Source organism: Phoca vitulina, unplaced genomic scaffold (assembly GCF_004348235.1).
Source record: "Phoca vitulina isolate PV1807 unplaced genomic scaffold, GSC_HSeal_1.0 scaffold2, whole genome shotgun sequence".
NCBI lineage: Eukaryota > Metazoa > Chordata > Mammalia > Carnivora > Phocidae > Phoca > Phoca vitulina.
The window spans coordinates 75,564,184-75,581,866 of record NW_022589705.1 but is presented as its reverse complement, the minus strand read 5'-3'; the positions used below and the strand labels follow the sequence as shown (position 1 = coordinate 75,581,866).

The following is a 17,683-nucleotide window of genomic DNA, read 5'->3' as shown; positions in this document are numbered from 1 at the left end:
AGTTTTTAAACCCCAGCTTACACCTGCCCAGTCTTAGCCATCTGAAAACGTCCGGGGGTCTCATGAGGAACTTTAGCAATGGTGAGAGTATTTTCATAGAATTTGAGGGGAAGGAATGGGGCTCCATGAAGGATACAGCCACTGACTTGGTCAGAGCAGAGCAAAGACCCACCACCCCCAAGAAGGATCAGTGAGAGAATATCTGGCCCCCGAACTGAGTTCAGTGAACTAGAGACAGAAGTATGTATGTGTAATAGCGGTTCACTTGGTGATGCGTAGATGGTGGTGATTTGGCCGTGTGCATATGTGTTTGTGTGTGTGTGTGTGTGTGTGTGTGTGTGTGTGTGTGTGTGTGTGTAGTGGGGGAGGAATACCAAATACACTATCTGGATTGTAACTCTCAGTCAGTTCAAACCCAGCTCTTGCTCATGGACAATCACAAAATAAAAATAAAAATAAAAAAAGCAATTAACTAGAGAGAGTACACCTAAAATACTTGGGGATCTCTGGACACGTCAGAGGTACAGGGTCTGGTGCTCACCATAGTAACAGCCCTTTCCTGTTCCAAGCGTGGACTGCCGGGCTCCCAGTGGCCAGTCACGGACCAGGAAGCAGGAAGCCGCAGAGCACCACTGATGTAGGTGCTCCTCGGGGCTCCGCTGCTCCGGGCGCTCGCCGCTCTTTCTGTGCTCCCTCGTACCCCGTCTTTCATTGTGCCAGCGCAAGGCTACAAACTGATTATATCCTGCCACATTTTTGGCTTTGAATTGTCCTTTGTTTTATGAAATAATGTTCTGAGGAGTTGGCAGGTTTTTTTTCCTAATGTCCTTACCTGGCAAAATAAAAAATGATCAACCCTCTATTTCCCTAATTGTTTGGAAATTTTACTGGTCGGTGAAATCCAAACAACCGGAACCCCTAATGAAAACTCTCCTGCTTGTATCCCACAGGGGGAGGAGAAGAATGGGGAAACGGAGTCAGGAACATCCCATGCCTCCCCCCCCATCCTCAATCAGTGGGAATCTGCTATCTGGGAAAGAGATAGTAGATTTTTTTTTTTTTTTCCTCTCAAAGCTGCCTCTATCTTCTCAATAGGTGAAGGGATGCCCAGTTGTTCACATTCATGTTTTCTAACAGGATCTGTAGTCTTTCTATGACTTGGCACAGACCTCAAGAAAACATCCTAAAATCTTAATGCACGGCGATATATAGCAGCATCATCATAAACCAGCAGCATCACATTTTCACAGGAATCCAGGGATCCATAAAGGACAGGGGCAGGCGAGAGCGCGAGTCCTTTGCACACACATCCCGAACCTCCAAGTTTGTTTATCCATAATTGCTATGCAAGTATAAATTAGAAAAACAAATGCATCCTGCCTAGAAATGGTGACACCAACCCTGTAAATAATTATAATTTAATCTTATAGCAAAGAGCTCTGAATGACTCCCCTAACGATTTCCTCTGCTTAATTCCTTCCCCACTGAGTGACTTAATAGGAAAAGGAATAGTCTTTCAGATTTGTTTCACTCCAGAAGTTTGGACAACGTGTGGATTCACACCTGGGCGGGGGCAGAAGCTGTGGGAGACCATTTGGCCCACAGATAAACAAGGGAGTTGAAGAGGCTTTGGGACTAAAAGAGACAGAACTGGCAGGCCTATTCATCTTGGCAACTGTTTACAGAAGCAAGAACTTGGGAACGACCTAATAAGAGATCCGATGAGTAAACCCTTGTCGGTCTGACGAGGAAATGCCCCACAGCCGTGGCAACCCTTCGCAAACGTGAGGTGTGTGATGGAACGTGCTGTCATGGCTACAGTGATGGCCTTCCACGTCCAACTGACCTGGGGTCGAATCCTGGCTCTGCTCCTTACTAGCTGTGTGACTTCAAGCAAGTGACACAACCTCTCTGGACCTCATTTTCCTCATCTGTAAAAGGAGGAAAAGGATGCTACCTACTTCACAGAGTTTCTATAAGGAAGAAATGAAATTCCAGCCATAAGAGCTTAGAACCAGCCTGCGATGCCTTGATAACAAATGCTCAACAAATGATGCTATTATTGTGCCTCTTATGTTTTGGAAGCATCTGCAATAATATAGGGAAAATTTTCATTATATAATGCTAACTTAAAAATATATAACCACAGATAGAGTTTAGGATCCTAATTTTGTAATATTAAAACATATATAAATAGCCAGCTAGCTTGATCCAAGCAAAGCAAAAAAAGGCCGAAGGGGAGTACATCAAACTCTTAATATTTCCTATTCATTTCTCCATGTCTTTTTATGTTTTCTGTAAGAAGCAGATGTGTTACATTTACAGTCACAAAAACAGGTATTTAACAAAAAGAGGCAGGGGGAGGGAGGGCCTCGGGCTGGCAGGGCACTGGGGTCCCAGTGCAGAAGAGGGGCACCCAGGCTTTCGTCCCCACTCCTAGCACCACATGTCCAGCCGCTGCCCCAGACTATTGACCGAACAGCCACCTACCCACAGCTGTCTGTTTTTGGCTCACATGTGCTTTTCTCAACTCCCCATCCAGGGGAGTGAATGATCTGGCCAAGTTCACTCAACAAGCTTATGACACCAAGATCTTCTGACTCCCAGGTCGGATTGCCTTCCACTGTACCAGGACATTTGAGTTCTCGGGGCTACACCGGTCCCCAAATCTCCAAGTCCATATTGGGAGGATTTCAGTTCCCATTCTATCTCCCTGAAATAGTCAAACTTGGTTCCTACTGTGGGTTTGTCTGGTTTTCTCACCCTCCAAGGACCTTGTCTTACACAGCTGATGTTTCTACCATGTAGCATGACACCTTGTCTGAAAGAGGTATTCAACAAATGTGCCCCTACCTCCTGTTTGCTTCCTCCCCCTCCTTTCCTCCCACTCACACTGACCGCCACGTCTCCTTCCCAGGCACTGTCCTCCCCTGACTCTCAGAGTCCTTGGGGACACGTCCTCTGCCCTCCTCCCCTGCGCCGCAATGAAGCCTGCAAGATGTCCCCTATCTTATCTGAAGCACATCTTGACACACCCTTCTGTGGGCACCTGAGGTGCGGACACAGGTCCCCCTGCGCCCTCATCCTGATAACACAGCCATGAGGAGACGACAAGAGAATATTCTAACCCCATACCACCACTCAAGGCTTGTCACCCAAACAGGAAGCTGGACACTTCTGGAAGCCAACCTCCGCTCGGGCATGTCCTAAGGGTATAAGTCTGGGACATTACAAGCAATTAAGGCTGAGAAGTCGTGTCATCCTTCTCCTCCTGAACCCATCAACACAGAGTCTCCATGGCGAGTAGAGCAAGCCAGAACGACAGGGAGAAGGTTAGTCCTTCCCATCAGAAACCCAGACATAATGCCTTGCCGGTGCAGGGCCCTGGGAACTGCCACTTAACGATTCTGTTCCCTTTGTTGGATGCTAGAATATGCCCTCCACAATTGCAGCTGTACTTCAATCATTGCACTGAGACCCATGGCCTGAGAAACAGGACATTTTTAGCCTCAGTGCAAGTCACTCCACCAAGGCCCAACACGAAATTCTTCAGCAAGGGTATACTTTAACTCAGATACCAAAATCATTGTAAAAATGGACCCCGGCTCTGAAAACATGCAGTGAGTTTTCATCACGATGAGAACCACAATCGTCAACTGTGGGTCCAAGATGTGGCAAAGGGGTCTCCGAGCGCAGGCCCCGCCGCTGAGGAGAGTGTGCATCCGGGTGAGCCCCGGTTTCTGGGGACCAGGGAGGGGGCAGGGCAGTGTGCTTACCACAGGGAGGAGCCTTCAGTGCCTGTGACTTCCAGAAAGTCGTAACCGTCCTCCAGCTGGAAGTCGATAAAGACCAGGGCGATGGTGTCTCCCAGCTCTGCCAGGATGGTCCACGTGCAGTCAGCATTGTTGTGGTACTCCGACGGGAAGTGGGGGCTAGAGATGATGCCACTCTGACCCCGCAGCGTCCCCCCGCAGGCATCGTCAGCTGTGGGCACAAAGACAAGGGGCTCATGTGAGCTGTTCTTGTTCTCAGGCCCTGGCACTCGTGGGCTTCACCCATGACAGGCAGGAAGGGTCCCAGCACGGGACACACAGGCAAGATGGGCTGAGAGCCGCGTCTGACCTGGCCTAAGAATAACGCCACCAGATACTTCCATCGCCCTTACCATGCACCAGGCCCTGTTCTGAGAATTTCAGATCTGACTGTTCTCACTGAACAGACGAGGAAACTGAGGCACAGGGAGGTTATGTCACCTACTTAAGGTCACACAGCCACTGAGCCGGGACTGAACTCTGACATTCAGCACACCTTTGGGGTACCACACGTACTGCTCTGCCATGAGCAAAGAAGGACTCAGCTTTACTGCCACGGTCACCACTGTGGGGAACAGAACATTTCTTCCCACCTGATCTTAGGAAGCCTCCAATGTGGGGAAACAAAACGAAAACTCAACACAAATCCCTGGGGCGACACTCAAAGAGCTGCCTGGCCAGACCTCTGCGATCCTCCGTCCTACCCTTGTCTGTGGGCCAACTCTGTTCTCACGCCATGCACGGTCAGCCTGCTGCCCTTCACTCACATTGCTCCCTTGGCCTAGGATGCCCTCTTGAGGCCCGACTCCAATGCTGCCTCTTGGGAGAGCCTCATGCCCTCCACTGTTTAGTGACTGCTCTCTCCTCTGGGCTCCCACCGCAACACGTCCGACAGTAGACACGGTGGTACATTGCCTTGTCCAAGTGACCCGTTCATCCGTCTGTCTGCCACACCGGTTCTGAGCTCCGCTGGGAACTTCCAAGGGCAGGGACCACATTTTACTCCTCCTGCCACACAACCTGGCAGTCACAACACTCCAGCTGAAACCCCATTTGAGGCTTGATGTTCCAAAAAAAATGATCTGGGGAACATGCTCTGACATAGAATAGTTAAGAGGCCTGGCGTCTGAATTATTGCAGACGGCAATCTGAATCCTTTCCCTGCTGCTCACTAGCTGGGCGGTGTAGGGGAAGTCATCCAAACCCCAAGCCTGTTGTCCTGGAGCCTGGATGCACGCGAGCGAGTATAGTACACTTAGCATGTGTTGTTAGAGGCAGGACTACGTGGGGAAGGAAGGAGAAAGGCAGTAGCCATGTTCCAACGTGTGCCAGAGGCAGCCTAGTGACAATAACGAAAGCTCATATTTCTTGAGCACTTAAACTACACCAGGCACCATTCTAACAATGCTTTGAATTTCATGTAGTCCTTACTTTGACCCTGTGAAGTATCATTCCCATTTTGCAGGTAAGGAAAGCAAGGCACGCAGAGATTCAGGCATTTGCTGCAGGTGACACAGCTCACAGTGACTGAAGGAGCTGAAATTCCAAGCCTGATTCCAGAGCCTGTGCCCTTAACCAATACAGTCTCCCATCTCCCAGGAGTACGGTTCATACGTGGAGGACATAGATAAAACCGCAAATTACTTTGCTTGGGTGAGTCAGTTTGGGAAAAGTTAACAGAGGAGATGCCCTTAGAGCTAGGTTTTGAAGGATGAATAGGAGTTCTCTAGATAGAGAAGAAAGGGAACGGCATTTAAGAAAACAGGGAGACGAATGTCATAAGCCCAGAAGTACAAAGGCACATGGCATGCTTAAGATAAGTGGTTGTAGATGGCTTATCACAGAGCGAACCGAGAGGAATGGTGGGTGATAGTACTGGCAATGGAGAAGGAGCCACGTGACAGAGAACGCTGGGCCAAGATTTGGAAGCAGCGGACTATATTGGAAAGAAAATGGATTTGGGGGTCAGGAAGGCCTAGATCTGAATTCAGCCTCCACAATTCCCCAGCTTCAATTCTGGCAGCTTCATTTGGCTTTCCTGTATGATGGTTTGCTGGGATAACTGAATGGGGTCGTTAATGGGACAGTGCCTAGTGTCAGCCAGTGGCTGGCCCACGTAGATGCCCAACAAGTACTAAGTTCTCCTTTTCCTTCCACTTCATCTTGGTAATCAAAGGTAGTGAAGGAATATGATTAAATTTGCATTTTAGAAAGATCACCAGGGCCATGGCACAGAGGAGGTCTGAGTCAGGGGAGTGGGCAGGATGCTTTTGGTAGGACATAGTCACCAAAGTCCAGGGGAGGCCAGATGAGATCGGAGCTGAGACCTTGGGGACTGCAGGAAGAGCACTGATTTCAGAGACATTTAAGAAGCAGAATCTATAGGCTTTGGCAGTTGGGAGGGATGAGCTCCCGGTTTGGGGCATGAGAATCTGGATGAATGAAATGTACCTCCTGTGACAGGGAACCCAGGAGGGGGATACCTTGTGGTGGGGAAGGCAAGCAGGAGTCCAGTTTTGGATTCCAGGGCTGAGTGTATATGTGGGATGTCCTGGTGGAGAGACGGAGCTGACAGCTGCATATACAGAAGCAGTGTGGAATGGAGGTTAAGGTGAGTTTATCTGGGGGTCCTGAACTATTCTGATTAATGTCATTGTACAGGGTCAAGGTCTATTTCAAGAGAATGAGCCTATTTCCAAATGCGAACTCTTAGCGTGGAGAGGTTGTCCTAACCATCAAAGCCTCAATGAGTGGCAGTGCCAGTGGGAGGAAGAGAAGGAACAGAAGGATTCAGGAGCCAGGCAGGGAAGAAGAGAAAGGACATGGTCTCCACCCGGGAGTGGCCAGCGAGGGAGAGGAGGAGGGAAGGAGGAGGTGGAGGTTTCTAACAGGGCAGCATTATGATGCTGTTTGGGTAAAGGCGGGGGAGGGGGCGAGAGAGAAGGAGCTCTGCGAGACAGTGATGGCCCTCAGCACTCCCATGCTGATTATGAGCTGCTGAGGGTAAACAGGTGCAGTGCCCAGAGAGCACGAGCCCGGGAGCCTGCGAGGCTGGGAGTCAGCGGGATGAAGAGCAGCGGTGGCTCCACGGGAGTAAAGAAGGCCCAGGATGAGCGACATTTAATGATCAGCAGGCAGAAGCAAAGGCCCCTGAAAGGAAGAGCGGTCGGGGTCAGGCAGGAGGGGAACTCCGGGTGGGGGGATGGGGTGAGGGAGCAGCGTCAGGAGTGCGGGACAGAGTGGCAAGCCCTGGTCCACGCTGTCCCGTTTCCTCGGGCCTGTGAGTCCAGGTCAGCGCAGCAGCCGGCCGTGCTGGAAGGGAGCAGGTCATGGGGAAGACAGTGACTCAGGCGTCTGTGTGGTGCTGGTCTTAGAAACCCAAGCAGACATCCTACACTGTTCGCAAGACTCAGCCACCCAAGCCCACCCTCGTGCTCTCCGCCCACCGACTCTGACCTTCCGGCATTTCCTTCCCGGAGTGTCGGCACCACCCACCCAGTGCCTCGTGCCAGAGGGCTGGGGCCATCGGCCCCCTCGCCTGCATGCCACACCCAGCCGGAGACCACACCCCGTCCTTCCTTGTAAGTAGCTCTTGACCCGGCCTCACATCTGCCCTGCACCTGCTCCACGTGAAGCCACGTGACCGTCCAAGTCAGCCGCAGCCCTGAGGCCTCCCCCCGGTCTCCAAACATCCCTCCTGCTCCAGCCCGTCATTCCTCAAACACAAGCCTGAGTGATCCTGGAAACACAGACCTGAGGACACCCCTCCTCTCTATAAGAACCTTCAATAACTCCCACTGTCACTCATGAGAGTAGAACATCCTGTGGCTTATAAAGACGTACGGGGCCTTACTTCACACCAGTCTCTCCCCGCCCACTTCCCACTGCCACACTGGCCTCCTTCCAGCTCTTCTGATGTACCAAGCATCTCCCTGCTCCAGGACCTGGAAAGTGCCAGTTACTCTTTCTGGAAACTTCTTCCCTACCTCGTTGGGCCTGGCTGGCCCCTCCTCAGCCTTTAGGTCCCAGTCTAAGTGTCACTTCCTCAAGGATCTTTCCAGATACAGAAACCCCTTCTCCCCATCTTATGCTTTCAGAGCAGGACATACTTTCCCATAATGAATCATTTCCCCAAATTCATTGATGGGTTATGTCACTTATTTAATGTCTAGACTGTAAACTCCATGAGGGCAGGGGCCATGTCTGTGGGCAGCGAGCCTGGGCAGAGGCTGCTCGGTCACTGTGGCTGGGTGGTGTGCAGCCCCTCATGGCCCTAAATGCCTTCTGCCATCCAGGAGCCGCCACACAGCCGCCGCCTGAGGCAGGGGCTTTGCCAAGTTCGTTCTCCATGTGAGGTGTAAGTTTCACCCGAAGAAACGTCTTTTAGAACAACATACCTTTGCCTCTGGACCCAGAAGCTCGGTAGCAAGTCTCTCTTGCTGGGAAGGACAAAGGACTGCTGACATCAAGCAAAGGGTTTAATGTCGCTCAATGGAGCCTTGGGGCTACTCAGCTCGGAGGAAATGAAAATGCCCCCAACATCTACCACTTCTCTTGGCATATGGCAGGCACTCAATAAACAGCTGTTGAACAAGGAAATGAAACAGGACGGGGAAGCTCAGAGAGGTTAAGGAACTTCCCTAAGGTCACACAGTGGATGGCCAGTTAGGATTCCAGCTGAGCCTCTCTGGCACCAGGACTGTGGCTTCTTTCAAGACACCACATGTCCCTGCTTAAAAGCAGTCTGGTAAGCCATCCTGAGATGGTCACTCTCTAGTGACTCACAAATTTCAGTAGCTCCACAAATATCAAAGCTCCTAACCTTAGTCAATGGTTTCTAGACTGTGCTGGAACTGAGGACTCGAGAGTTTGAGGCCCTCTGCCCAGAGCCGCCAGTCCACTGTAGAGGTGGCACCTTTCCCATTTGAGTGGTCCCTGTCTCTTGGGCTCCTCCAACACCCTGGTTCCTGAACATACTGCTTTGATTGAAGATGCTCTAGAAGTTGTTTGGAGATTTCCTCTCACTTTAAACAAGGCATCGTATTTCATGGTTACAACTTCAGAGCCATAAAATATAACCTTCAGCTGACACCACAGTCCTAAAATATTAATTTACACTTTCTCCTTCTCTGGTAATGGGCAGTCTGCACCGCCATTAAGTCATGTATATTCTAAGGTGCAGGTGTGTGATGCCGAGCGTTGCCCTTCCAAGTTTATGACTTTCTTTATAATCAACTTTAAGTTCTACTGAAATTTCTTCAATTAACTATAATTTTAGAGAACTCAATTAACTATAATTTTAGAGAACTACCCCTGGGCTCCCTTGGATGTCTGTTAACTCTCCAGTGACTCACAAATTTCAGGTAGGGATAGAGGAAACATCCTACTTCTCCCTTCCTTGCATTTCAGGCCAACGTCAGTGCAAATTCCTGGATGCCTGCAAGTTTTGGGGCCCTTGGCTCTGGGCTTCTGTCCATATCCTCAATCCTCAGGCTACTCGGCCTCTGAGGAAACAAAAATCCCCATAGGCCCTGGGGGAGAAGCTGCCATCTGACAACTCAAGTGTGAGCACGAGTGCCCTAAAGCCTCAATGTTCCCCCTTTTCTTTGTGCTGTGTGGCTCAGGGTCCTCGGGGGCTCCAGTGACCTGCTCAACCCCTCTTCTGGGGGTTCAGGGTTCTGCCCCTTTATCCTTGGCTTTATCAAAGATACCCCTTCTTAAAATTAAGAAACTGCAATTGCCTGAGAGCATCGCTATTTCTGCCCCTCCCCAACCCCGGATGCCTTCCATGGATATGGTCCCCCCAGGCATCCTTCTGGGGAGAAGAATGCAGGCGGGACATGGCATTCAGTTACATGACTCCGTTGGACTTCCAGTATAGGCCAGGCATTGGGCTAAATGCTTCGCTGGTACTTTTTTGTTTACTGCTCAAACTGCTCGAAGAGATAGGTATAATATCATCTACATTTCACAGATGAAGAAACTGCGGTTTTTATTTTATTTTTTAAAAGATTTTATTTATTTATTTGAGAGAGAGCATGAGTGGCGGTAAGGGTCAGAGGGAGAGGGAGAAGCAAACTCTCCCGCTGAGCTAGGAGCCTGACGTGGGGCTCGATCCCAGGACCCTGGGATCATGACCTGAGCTGAAGGCAGACGCTTAACTGACTGAGCCACCCAGGCACCCTGGTTCAGTGGTTTTTAAAACTTGCCCACAGTCACATGGCTACTAACTGCTGGAGCTAGGATTTGAAGCTCGGACACTCTGACTCCAGACCCACGCAATTATCCACCTGTTTCCAACGCTTCCCCAGGCCCCGGAGAGGGGTTTTTCTGAGCGAGGCCTGAGGTGGGGGCTTTGTGCTGCCTCCAAAGTGCACGTCAGCTACCCGTACTCAGGTGGAGGTGGGCGAGTCTTGAGTCAGGCTTCCTCTAAAGGACGAAAGTAGCCCCTGCAGACCCTGGCTCCCCCACCCCCACCACTGAAGTGGCATCTGCCCAGCAGGACCACCTCAGGCCCCTTCCCTGAGGCTTCTCTCCTGGACCTCACGGGACAAGCTACAGAGGACGGCTCGGGAGCAACACAGAAGACTGGGCAGTGCCTGGCTGCGTGGACCCCTCAGGGGACGCACCCAGGAGAGGATCAAGCTCTCGGGCACTGCACCACCAAGCCGGAGCTCTGGAAGCAACAGTGTTGTTGCGAGTCTCCTGCCAGGCGTCACAGGCCACTGTCCTTGTCTGCAGCAGACAGGGGTGGTCCAGATCTTGGCTGGTAGACGCATGGCCTTGGCTAGAGTCCTGGCTCCACTGCGCTCGAGCCGTGTGGCTGCAGGCAAAGGACCTCACCTCTCCGCGCCTCAGTTCCCTCACGTGCACTAGGGGATAGCAAGCTCTTAACCTGCTGGGGTTCCTGTGACGCTTCCGTGAGGCTTGAAGGAGGCAGAGCGGGGTCTGGCAGAGAGTTAGTGCTCCCCGAATGCCAGGCTGCATTGGCGCGGGTCGGAACCACGGCAGCTCGCTCTCCCTGAGTCACCGGTACAAGCAGGGTCCTCTGCCGCACGCGGAGCGTTTATCAACTTGAGCCTCACTTCCCCCTTGTGAGTTAAGCACCGTTATTGGTATTATTTACAGGTGAGCAAACCAGGGCACAGAGAGGTTGAGTGACTAGCCCAAGGTCACTCAGCTAGTGGGTAGGAGTGGCAAGGCCAGGATTTGAATCCAGGTGACTGGACTCCAGAGCACACTCTGGATGATCCTGCTATAGTAACAGTGATGGCAAAGGTGATTGGAGAAGGACTGGTGACCCCAGTGGTAGGAGAGGAACCCCGTGGTTAGTTAGGAACGGTATCTAGGAGCCATGGTGCATTCCAGAATCACTCAAGGTCCCCGCTGGCTGGCATGATATTTGGTACTTTCTGCATTTCGTGTAGTGTGATCAGCACAAAGGGGCCCAGCATGCGGTTCCCAGACCCTCTCTGCCACCCGCAGTGCCAACTTAGGGCCTCGTATCCCTCTCCCCACCTCCTTCTAGCTCAGAACTTCCCCAGCCACAGAATTAATACCCGCCCCTCCCGCCCCCCCCCCCTCCAAACTTGGATGTCTCACAGGCATCTCAGACTTTATCTGGATGAAATGAGCTCTCTTGATTCCCCTCAGGGCACATGCTTCTGACTCCCTGTGCTAGTCATCCCCATCTCAGTTATCCACATCCCCACCGTGCCAGCACTCGACAAAGAGCCTAGGAGTCAACCTTGACCCTTCGTTCCATCCGCACCTACATGCATCCCATCAGCAGGGCTATTGGCTGTGCCCCCAAACCACGGTCCCCGTCTACCCCCTCCCCTCCATCTCTCCCATGGCCACCCGTGACCCAAATGCAGAATCTCCAGCCTGCTTGCCTGCAATAGAGGCCTCCTGACCAGTCCTCCCGGTTGTACCTCTTGCCGACTACAGTCCCTCTCATTCTAGCATTCAGAGTGATCTTTTGAAAAAAAAAAAAAAAAAGTTCAGCTGCACTATACCAGTGCTTAAATTCTTCCCTGGCTCCTTCCTGAGCTTAGAACCAAACCCAAACTTCTTGTCCTGCTTCACCACAGCAACCCCCCCCCCCCATTTTACTTTGCCACATGGGCCTGTTTTCTGACTCTCTAACAAGCCAAACTCTCCTGTCTCAGGGACTTTGCACCTGTTGTTCCTTTTGCTGGGAATGCCCTTCCCTGGGTCTTCACATAACAACCTCCTCTTACCATTCAGGACTCAATGCAGATGTCACCTGCTCAGAGGGTCCTCTCCTGAGAGGTCCACCTCAAGTAGTCTTCCTATCCCGATCCGCTTCATTTCCCTCAGATCTGAAATTTGTGTATTTGATTTTTATCTGTTTTCTGCCTCCCAGCTGCTAAAATCAAATAAATACTCCATGATCTCTTGGAGCCTGGTCTGACTTTTCATCACTGCAATTCTCTGTATCTAGAATAATAAGTGTCTAACGACCAGCAGTCAATAAATAAGGATTGAGTTACTAACTGGCGGGCACACAGGAGGCACTCATGAAGTTTTTGGATCCTGAGTGAATGAATGAGTAAGCAACCCAGCCCGCTGCTCGTGTTCCCCACTTGAAAACGCGGAGAGGCTTAGCAACACACCAGTGATCCACAGCTCTGAGTTGACACGGCACGGCTAGGGCTGACTTGGACCCATCTGACTCCACCCTCTTTCCATGGCACACTGCCTCTGTCTCGCCTTCCCCAGGTTCCTTCCCCTGGGGCTAGAAAATCGGGAATGTAGCTCTGCACGTGCAGCCCGAGCTTCTGCAGACCAATGCCCCCTTCCCCGAGTCGGGACAGCCGGCAGTGTCTGGCTTGAACCTCAGAGGCCAAGCATTGCTTGCTCAAGCTGCTTTCTCTCCACCTGTCTCGCAGCCCCCAGCACATCTGAACCCCATGCCTTCCCCAGACGGGCTTCTTTGCTCCAGGGCCCATGTTCCTCATAAGTCAGAGTCCATTTGCTGAAACCCACACGGTCTTCCTTCTTGTGATTCAAAGAGGTTCCACAAAGCTCAGAGCCTCCCAGGGACCTCTGCCTTTGACAAGGTGCCCAGAGTGACACAAAGCAAAGGGAGGCCATAGGTCCTGCCTCCTTCCCTCTGCCAGCTAGACCAAGCCTTAGAGGGCCAGCAGCCTTGGGATGGGCCTCATTGGAGGTCAGTCTCACACCTGCTCTGCCCCCTAATATCCCAGTGGGTCCTCACTCCCCCTTAATCCAGGCTATGTACTCCGGCTGAGTCAACCTTTCAGCCAGGCATGTGGCATTTCCTGCCTTCCAACCTGCTCCAGGAAGCCTTGGCCTCAGACTCTGTGTCCCTCGGCACTGCTGGGCAGGTGGGCTAACCCAGGCCAGCAATTTGCCTTTCGGGCTTGTATGCCTACACGATTCGGGTGGGGAATTAGGCCCATCCAGCCACCCACTCATTCAGCAAATATTTACGGACCACTGCCCAGTGGATGAGGTTTATCCACTCACAGATGCCAGCCCTTGAGAATTCCACACTAGAGGAAAAAAGGCCAAAAGGCTTTAATCCTTCCTGAGTGTGAACCGTTAACTCTGGCATGACCACGGCTCCTGGCACCGCACGGCTCCTGATGAGCACCCTCAGCTCCTGTACAGCCTGGCCTCCTACGGAAGTGCAGTTTGGAAAATCACTTTCAGAAAATCACTGGCATTATGGAGGACACTTCTCAGACTATTCTTGCATCTTGTGGTGAATTAGGAACCAGAACTGGACCTGAAGCCCAGAGAATGGGGGAGGTGCTGGGACTCAGAGAGTGGGAGAGCCATCTGTCCTCCCCCATGGGCGGAGCCACATCTCAGCCCCCTGTGACACCAAGGAGCCTCCGGGACTTGAAGCCTTTTTGGAAGCCACACTTAACACCCTTGGCTGGCTTCCCTGGTGTGTTCCAGAAGACAGCCTTCTCCAGTGTGGCTAAATTGGAAGCTACTTAGAAAAGACTTAGAAAGATCAGCCTGGGACTCTTTCTGGAAGGGCCTTGTCCATGCTAAGGAATCCGAACTTGACCCCGTCAGGGATGAAGAGCCACTGACAGCCTTCTAAGCAACAAGTGCTCTGTCGGATCTGTGGCTTAGAAAGTTCACTCCAGCAGTGGAGAATGGATTGGGCCACGTGTGGTGGGAGACTGGCAGATGGCCGCCCAGGGAGGGCTGTTCTGCAGTGGGACAGGTGAGATGAGACGTGAGGTAGTCCGGACCATCACTAGTCAGAGCCCCTGAACAAGGGCAGAGGCTTGGCGGCGAGGGCGGGTGCAGAGAGAGATGCACCAGGACGTGGTGGCTGATGGTGTCAGGGGCAAGAACGGTGAGGGGGGTAAGATGCCACTGGGGTGTCTGGCTTGGCCACCTTGGATGGTGACACTCTTCACTGAGCTGGGGGAGGCACACAAAGAGCAGGTTTGGGAAGAAAGAAAGAATTAGATTTTGGATGTGCCCCATTTGAAGCACACTCCAGGAAAGGTTCAGTAGAGTCTGATACCCATGTGGGCCTGCAGCGTAGGGCAGAGAGTGGGGCTGGAGACAGAAACTGGAGAGTCACCTCCAAGTGACAATTAGAAGCCACGTAGTGGATGAGAAATCCGCAGAGATGCACGATGTCCCCAGAGGCGAGGCCATGCTGGGCCCTCCGGCATTAAGGGGAAGAGAGAGGCTTGGGAGAAAGTCCTGCCCCAAAAAGGCTCCCCACGCCCATGAACCACTGCTGTGGTGTGTGGGCTGGGGGAGCACCATCACCCCAGCCCACGCCAGCCCGCCCCCCACGTCTGGACATGCAGGCACTAGACTGGGGGCCGTGAGCCCACCTAGCCAAGGAAGACCTCCAGGAGATGGCCCTCATCACTTATCTTTTACTGGTGGATTAATTTAAAAAAGGCATTTTCACAGTCTGCCAAGTTTCTTCCAGGTGAAGGCTCTCTTTGTTCAGGACAATACCACCCTGGGAAGAGACACATTAGCTTGTAAGGAGATGGCAAAACCAAGAGGCAATGGGGCTCTTGTGCCTAAGAGGTCAATGCAAGTCCCCCCGTGGGGCCAAAGTCAAGAGGGACCAAGTGGAGTTGGCTGGAGAAAGAAGAGAGTGTGTGAGGCATACCCCTACGGAAACCTGAGCCTGTCAAGACAGAAGCCAGGGACAAGCTTCCAGGGAGCAGGGGCCGAAAGCTTTTGAGGCTCATGATGACTCAGACTTTCATTCTCAGCCATTTGCATTGCTGAGCCGCAAACTCCCTGTGTTGCCACCAACACCTTCAATAAAGGCTGTGCTGCGTGCAAACACCTTTGTTAGTGGGTTTTGCTTTTTGTTTTGTTTTTCCCCCGAGACAGGGAGAGACTGAAGACCAATGGGCCAGCTTCTTGACTTAAGCTCGCAGAGCAGAACCCAGGGAAATGAGGGATGGCAGTGAGTTACAGATTCAGAGGAGGCTAAAGGTGATGAAGATCCCTGGAGACCCTGGGAGGGGAAGTGGATTTCCACCATATTGGGATGGGTGTTGATGTGAACTATATGGCATAGGATGGGGTGACAGCCCCTCCGCCTCTCATACTTGGGCTACCACTGTTTTCCATTTCCATATTAAAAGAGCGTGGTATTTATAGTGTTGTAAGAGGAAAGAGAATGGTGGGTCTTGTTTCACAACTTAAATACTTGATTTCATATACTATCAGGTTTCATATTCTATTATCACATCACAACTCTGACACCCCTCCTGGGAAGGTCAGAGTGTTCAGCTGTGACATCTTCCGGGCTGGGGGTGGATAGGGATTCTAAGAGGAGTGGAGACAGCAGTTTTAGGCCGTGGTTGGCCACTCAGGGCCACACACCTGTGTGGAAGGGCCAAGGTCTCACCTGATGGGATTGGTCATTCCTGGCATCAATCACGTGATGAGAGGCACATCCCAACTTAGAAATGGGGCCTGAGAGGAGCACTTAGGAGGGTGAGAAGGGAGACTCTCATTCCCTTGGGTTCCACCAAGAAGGACCAACATGGCGAAGAGGAGTAAACAAACATGGGATCACGTGGCGACTCACGCTGACTGGTTGTGGCTTGTCTGTTGGGAAGGAATTCATAGCCGTGTGTGGGCTCAAGAAAGGGTGCTGTGATCAATTAATTATGTCTGCCATTGGAATGGGAACAAGGGAAGAGATATATGTGCCAAGTATTTTCCACCCCTGGTGCAGACAATACAAAGGGCATGTACATATGGCGGGAATGGGGAGCCAGGCTCCCCGAGCTGGTCTTTGGACAGTATTTACAGAAAAGCTGCCTCTAAGAGAAAGGTAAAACTTGAACCCAAGGAGAGCTGCATGTTCCAATCATTTCTCAAGTCCTTGAAACGATCCTCCCCAGACCTATAGCAGAGTGTTCTGGGACCCACACAATTTAAAGATGAGAGTTTGAAGAAGAAAAGAGTGGTCAGTAGTGCAAAAGGCCATTGAGAGGTCAAGAAATATAAGGGCCAAAACAATTCCCATCTGATTTGGCAACATGATGCAGAATATTCGGGCCAAAGGCCAGTCTGCAGAGGAGTAAATGGGAGGTGGGGGGGCGGAGACAGAAGGTTGGATGGAGCTTTTGAGATGCTGGGCATTCCTGGTGGCCTGGGGAAACCCTACAGTACAATGTCACAGCATTTAAAAGGTGTCTTAAAAAATCTACATGCATGGTAATCTCAATTATACACATATTCATAATATATGCGTAGTGCAGTATAGATTAGAAGACAGGAAGGAAACACGTGAAAATCATTGTTAAAATGAACAAATTTTGTTTCTTCTTTATTCTTCTGAATTTTCTAAGATCATTTAAAAATGATCATGCATTATTTTTATCATCAGATTAAAGGCATGAGAAATTAGCTTAGAAATAAACCCAGATATTATGGGCTGGAGGGACAATAAGAAATAGGCTGGGAAGGGGGTGACCCACCATCCCAGTTTGTCTGGGACTGAGGGCGTTTCCAGCATGCGGGAATTTCAGAGCTAAAAATGGGAAAATCCCAGGGAAACCAGGATAAGTTGGTCACCCTAGCTGGGAGGCTGAGGTGGTAGGTTTTTTTTCGGGGGGGTGGCTGTTGGGGTAAAGAGGTTTTGAGCATATTTGGAGGCTGAGAGGAGGACTCCGTGAGACAGGGAGAGAGGCTGAATTTATAGGAAATTTGTAGGAGAGGGAAAAGAAGAACTGCCAGGGTGAGGTCAGTAGGAAGGGAAGCAGCTGGGGGAGATCCTTGCACACAGATGCTCTGTAACGGAAAAGAAACCGTGTTTCTTCTAGACAGGAGGGTAGACTGGCTAAAAATAAGTTTGTTGATGTGCGGGAAAGGGATCAAAGGAAGCAACACTTGAGGGCTGGAAGGTCAAGTACAGCTGAGAAGCCTCTAGAATAACTGGGGACCCTGGGGACCCGCGGTGGTCTCCAGACATGCGCTCCCCAGAGCAGGCACCCTAGACGTTGTTGGAGTGGACGGTGTAGCCTCCCCCACTGAAGACCAGGCCCCCTGGAAGCTCCAGCATCCCTTTCCGCGTACTGCCCACCCCTCAGACCCTCTCTGGCCGCCTACCTCTGCAGGAGGGCAGGGGGAAGTCCCACGTGGCACTGTTCTCGGAGCTGGCGTGGCAGGTGAGTACGGCGTGGCCCTCCAGGAAGAAGCCGGGGTTGCAGCTGTAGCGGACCTTGTCCCCGAGGTTGAAGGTTGAGCCCTGCTGGATGCCATTGGGCAGCCGCCCGGGGTTCCCACACGTGTGACTGGGGAGAACTGTGAGAGAGAGAGACACACAGCCTATGAGCGTGGCTTCAGCCCTGATACCCATTTCC

General features: G+C 51.6%; 1 protein-coding gene across 5 annotated transcripts in view; it reads right to left on the bottom strand.

Annotated features, from left to right (window-relative positions):
* The window catches only part of CSMD2 (CUB and Sushi multiple domains 2), a 583,106-nt gene that overhangs the window by 376,073 nt on the left and 189,350 nt on the right, over nucleotides 1–17,683 (bottom strand). For all 5 annotated transcript variants that reach the window (XM_032388322.1, XM_032388331.1, XM_032388357.1 and 2 more), the window contains exons 4-5: nucleotides 17,430–17,624; nucleotides 3,777–3,984 (exon numbers count right to left, since the gene is read on the bottom strand). In XM_032388322.1, the coding sequence (XP_032244213.1) occupies nucleotides 3,777–3,984; nucleotides 17,430–17,624 (403 nt within the window). The remainder of the gene's footprint in view (nucleotides 1–3,776; nucleotides 3,985–17,429; nucleotides 17,625–17,683) is intronic.